The following is a 5,693-nucleotide window of genomic DNA, read 5'->3' as shown; positions in this document are numbered from 1 at the left end:
AACATTGTGAAGCTCAACTTAGAACCTTCTTAAGATCCAATAGTGCAAAATGCAAATTCTTGCACTTTTTTAACTGGTCTTAAGATTTTGATCAGGAGTGTATATTCATGTTGTGTAACATGTGAACTGCAGAAACAGTTTAACAGAATATATTCATGATGTGTAACGTGAACTGCAGAAACAGTTTAACAGAATATATTCATGATGTGTAACATGCGAACTGTAGGAACAGGATAACAGAATAATGTTGTGTAACATGTGAACTGTAGGAACAGGATAACAGAATAATGATGTGTAACATGTGAACTGTAGGAACAGTATAACAGAATAATGTTGTGTAACATGTGAACTGCAGGAACAGTATACCAGAATAATGATGTGTAACATGTGAACTGAAGGAACAGTGTAACAGAATAATGATGTGTAACATGTGAACTGTAGGAACAGTATAACAGAATAATGTTGTGTAACATGTGAACTGTAGGAACAGTATAACAGAATAATGTTGTGTAACATGTGAACTGTAGGAACAGGATAACAGAATAATGTTGTGTAACATGTGAACTGTAGGAACAGTATAACAGAAAAATGTTGTGTAACATGTGAACTGAAGGAACAGTATAACAGAATAATGTTGTGTAACATGTGAACTGTAGGAACAGTGTAACAGAATAATGATGTGTAACATGTGAACTGTAGGAACAGGATAACAGAATAATGTTGTGTAACATGTGAANGTGTAACATGTGAACAGTGTTTTACAGGCTCACCTCTCTCAGTGTTGCCAGAGTTCTCTTGTCAATCGTCACTTGTTTCTGCAGCTCTTTGTTCTCACGCTCCAGCTCCTTTGCTTTGACAGACACCTCCTTTAACCTCTCCACCTCCTTCCTCAGAGCCTCCCRCTCCTTCTTGGTGGTGGCCAACCTGCTGGCCCTCTCCTCCAGCTCGGACTCTTTGGTCTCCAGCAGCGTGCGGATCCTCCAGCTCTCCTTCTCCAGCTGCTTCCTGCTCCTCTCCGACTGCTCCAGGTCCAGCTGGAGCTTCTTCCTCTCCTCGTCTCCCTCCTCCCGTCTTCTCCGCTCCTCCTTTAGTTCCTCCACTTCCCTCCTCTGCTCCTCCTCTCGGCTTTGRGTCTCCCTCATCTTTCCCTCCATGTCCCCCCGCTCCTCTTTGCTCCTCTCCAGCTCCTCCTCTAAACGATGCTTCTCCTGGTTCAGAGCAGACAGGTTCACCTCCAGCCTCTCGGCTCTCTTCTTCTCTCCCTGCGCCTCCTCCTTGGCCTCTTCCAGCCTCCTGTGCAGCTCCTGAGTCTCCCTCTGCGCCTCCTTCAGCTCCTCCTGTAGTGTTGGGAGGCGGGCGGAGGAGGAGCGCAGGTTTTCCATGGAACAGCGGAGCTCCAGGTTCTCCTTGGACAGCAGGCCGTTCTCTGCTTCATGTCTGGCCAGCCGCTGCAGCTCATGCTGAGCCTCCTCATTCTCTCTCTTCAGCTTGTGCACCTCCTGCTCGAAGGAGGTCACCTGTTTGTCCAGGGCCTCTGAGCGCTCGCTGCACGCTCGCAGAGATGCAACCTGCAGGTAAAAAAACAAAAACAATGAAACTCCTTCATCCCAATAATAATCAGGTGAAAATCATGAATCACCTCTCGGTTCAGAGCGTCCCTGCTCCTCTCCAGCCGGGCCACCTCCCTCTCRGCCTCCTCGCAGCGTCCCGCTCGGTCCCTCAGCCTCTCGGCCTCCTCGCTCACCACTTTGAGTTGCGTCTCCAGGCTGGCCAGGCGGGAGCTGGTGTCTGTGATGCTCTGGTGCAGCAGACGGTTCTTCACCTCCACCTCACGTACTCTGGCCTCGCTGTTGGACTGAGCGCGCTCCTGCAGGGAGGCCACCGCCTCCGACAGGTGCTGCTTCTCGCTCTCCAGCTCCGAGATCTGAGGAGGACAGCGTGTTCACCATGGATGTGATTTATTGTCTAACTGTCTGTCTGTGTTTGAAGTAGGGGTCGACCGATACATCAACCAGATGATATTTTTGGTTGATATTTGTGTTTTTTCCCTTTTATCCATTCTTTGATTATGCGAGCGCATGTGTTCGCCCCCTCCCTGGGAGAGAGCAACTGCTAAAGTTGTGAGACAGAGTGCCAACAACAATAAGGGCGAGTTATGAACTTTTAATGTGTTTTAGCTGTCTAATTTAGCTTTTCTGCCCTCTGCCTCGGACTATGAGGGAGAGAACAGCTGTGTTTAAGTTTCACTTTCAAATGGGAGCGCCATGTTTTTACTTTCACTTTGGCATCGGACTGTAATTAGCGTGTCCACGTTGTTTTTCTTTTAAAAAATGCTGGAGCTGCTCACAGGAGGCAGAAAATCACCTCTATTCTTCTCCCTGCTGGATTAAAATAAAAAGCTCTCCGTCTTTTCTCGCTGTTACGTTCATAAGAGCGAGTAAAGTGCTGCCGTCCACCATGTGAACCAGGCAGACGCTGCTCAGATCACGTTTGGTCTGACCGCAGTATAAAAGTCGTGATGCAGGTTATTTTTGGTGAACATTTCAAACTGAGATCTAAAGTTAACTCCAGCTGGTTTAAATGCATTTTTTGCCCAGTGTAAAAAAACGGGTGCAGACTGAGGAAGACTGTGAGCGCTGTGTGTGTGTGAAGTCCTCATAAAGATAGCAAGATGTATGTGTGTGTCTCTCCTTTTCTCTGTGTTCCTGTTTTTGTATAAAAAATGCTGGGATATTAGAACATGGTAATTTTATTTTATGTAAAAAAAGATACTAATCTGATAAATATATAAATAAAATCAGAAAATGTAGTATTAGATAAAATAAATCTTTTTTTTAAAGAAATGGCTGAAAAAATAAATCCCGTGTGGCAGCCCTTCACTCAGCCTGCACCAGACCAGGCTCAGTTAATAAATGTTACTTTTTTGTTTAAATTGAGACTTGTGTAACATTTGTTAGTTATTTTTATCATGTTAATGGAGGAAGAAAAAGCAGTTTCGGCTTCAAGAATCGGCCCAAAAACAATCAGCTGCACGTGTCGGCGTATCGGTTAGACTGATGTCAAAATAATCAGTATCGGCCTTCAAAAACCTGCAGCGGTGGATCTCTAGTCTGAAGTACCTGTCGATCCTTGGCGGCCCGCAGAGCGTGCATCTCTCGCTCCAGACTCTGTTTCTCCTTCAGTAACTCCTCCCCCAGAGACTCCATGTCCTGATTGGTGAGTCGCTCCTGGTCCAATAATCCCTGCAGACGCTCCAGCTAACCAACACAAACCCATCAGCTGCTGTGTGTTTTCCTGTCAAAGCTCCAGATGTTTTTCAGATGCAGCTCACTGCCCTCACCTTGTTGCTGAGACTCTGGTTCTCCCTGTCCAGCTCCTGAGTGTGGAGCTGCTGCTCCTGCAGGAGGACGTTCTCCTCCTTCAGTCTCTCTATGGAGGTCTGCAGCTCCCGGTTCTCCTTCTCCAGCTTCAGAACTCGACTGGAAACGCACTCGTTGAGCTCGTGGACCAAAGACTTGCGAGCTGTAGAAGAGAAAAGCTGCAGTTGGAAAACGACACGGACCTTAGGTTTCAGTAACGGTGTGTGTGTGTGTGTGTGTTTGTCTTTGTATGGGTGGGGGGGTTGTCGTACTCTCTGTGTCTGTGTTGTCGTGGTTCTTTGCGAGCTGCTCCAGCTCCCAGCCCAGGTGAGCCGACTCGTTCATGCTCTGTTTTTGTCCGATCTCCAGCAGCATGTTCTCCTCCACCAGCTCCTCCAGCCTCCGACGCTCGCTGTCTCGCTCCTGCGAACAGACGCACACAATCACACACCTGAGCAGCTTTGAGTGTTCACACCTCAGAAATAAAATCTGTGCTTCTTTACCAGCATAATCTTCAGTCAGAATGTTGTTTATAACATTCACACTCGAATGTTTCAGATTCACGAGGCATAATTAGATTTCAKGTGCAAAGCTGTATCAGACAAAAAGCCTGAGTCTAAATGTGACCAGCCATATAAGTCAAATTTGGACAAAATGACCTAACTACATTTTCAGATTCCTGGATTTAAAAGCWACATTTTGATACTTGGATTATTCTGAAATRATAAACTTATCCAMAGATACGACTTCATTTGTCTTGTTGGTTACGATAATATATTCCTGTTTGGTCTGAATCCTAATTTTATGTAAATTTATTGAGTTATTTTTGATGTCATTATATAGAGGAAACTTCAAATAGTARTTGTATATTAAGATTTCCCAGTTGTAAAGAAACTAAAACATTGCTAGCCCATGGGGATAAATTCAAAACTTAAGGCGTTTTTCCTCAAAATCAGGTTTTTTGTTGCTACTGCTGAAAAAAAATGCTTCAAAAAATTTTTTTGATTATATTTTAGATAGTTCATTCAAATGATACATTGATAAGGCACTGATTCAARATATTTTGCACATGTTTAAACCAAAAGCTTATTTCTCCACATCCRCCTTTTGGACTTAATCCTGGTTTCGATGTGACGGGTCACAAATTAAAGRTGACATTTATAAAAATGGCATCATTTGATTAASATTTATGTCAGCACACTGATACATTTTTCAGATGTCTGTTTTGATTCGCTTCAATTCAAATGTCCGTGTGGTGCTGTACCATCTCCAGGTCGTTGATTTTAGCTCGCAGCAGCAGGTTGTCCTTCTCCAGCGTGTGCAGTTTGTCGCTGCGCCCTCTGGAGGCGGACAGCTGCTCCTCCAGCAGCACCTTGGTCTCCAGCAGAGTCATGTTGTCCTCACGAAGCTCCTGCAGAACCACAGAGAGACGTCAGCTGGACTGTCAGAGGCAGCTGGGCTTTATTTAGCGTTTGTGTTGCGTCACATTATCTGAGACTGTAAAAGTTGARGTTTTTATGAGATGGTGGCTAACATGTGAGAGGGGAGGGGCTACTGGAGTCAGACTGGTTGTCAGGTTGCACTGACAGATGGTGCCATGTTCGGTGACCTCACACAGGACTTCTCGCTCTTCAGTTAACAGTGAAGCTCAAGTTTCACAGCAGAATAAAGAAAATAATGATGTTGGTCCATGCGTACCTCCACTCTGGTCTTGTAGAAGTGAACGTCGTTGAGCTTCTCTTTACATCTGACGAGTTCAGCCTCCAGACGATCAACTCGAGCCGCTCGCTCCCTCAGAGAGTCCACCTCGTCCCGGTACGCTCGCACCGACCGGGCCTCGCAGGACAGAGACTGGTTCTGAAACACACACTTCAGGCTTTACTTTTCATAACAAATGTTCAGAGATAAATTAAAGATTGTTGAAACAGTTGGAAATTCTTTTGCTTGTGTTTTTATTAGAGCTGGGTATCGTGGTCAGTTCCCTAAATCAATTCTGTTTKGATTCATAAGGTTCTGAATCGATTCACCACGATGCGATTCGTTCTGCTCTTAAATAATGAAAATGCTTAAGCTGTGTTACAAAATATTTTTATCTTCAATCATAAACAGCAGGTTTTAAGGGCAAACTTGAAAAMTGAAATTTTATCTTTTAAAATAAAACTGTCTAAAGTTTCAAAGGTTTTAAATTTAAAGGAATTGTAAGTTTCAGTGTTGTTGGAGACATTTCTTTTTAAGAAATTAAGAATAATTTTCTTGATGAATAAGAAGTGATGGAATAAGGCTGCAGGAGAAGAGGTGGGCTAATATAAATATACTTCTGCCCACTCCTTTGAG

The 5,693-nt window shown here is 44.4% G+C and overlaps 1 protein-coding gene across 1 annotated transcript in view; it reads right to left on the bottom strand.

Moving 5' to 3' along the window:
• Positions 1 to 770: 770 nt before the first annotated feature.
• Positions 771 to 5,693, bottom strand: part of LOC106534560 (protein Daple) — a gene marked incomplete at its 3' end in the record, with an annotated part of 24,498 nt that continues 19,575 nt past the window's right edge. The window contains 7 exon segments of the mRNA XM_014031247.1: positions 771 to 1,568; positions 1,640 to 1,924; positions 3,120 to 3,257; positions 3,341 to 3,522; positions 3,632 to 3,782; positions 4,624 to 4,770; positions 5,058 to 5,216. Coding sequence (XP_013886701.1) covers positions 771 to 1,568; positions 1,640 to 1,924; positions 3,120 to 3,257; positions 3,341 to 3,522; positions 3,632 to 3,782; positions 4,624 to 4,770; positions 5,058 to 5,216 — 1,860 coding nt within the window.

The sequence above is a fragment of the Austrofundulus limnaeus genome, unplaced genomic scaffold, assembly GCF_001266775.1.
Source record: "Austrofundulus limnaeus strain Quisiro unplaced genomic scaffold, Austrofundulus_limnaeus-1.0 Scaffold1209, whole genome shotgun sequence".
NCBI classification, from domain to species: domain Eukaryota; kingdom Metazoa; phylum Chordata; class Actinopteri; order Cyprinodontiformes; family Rivulidae; genus Austrofundulus; species Austrofundulus limnaeus.
Note: the sequence above shows the minus strand (reverse complement) of the source record. Positions and strands in the feature narration are given on the sequence as shown.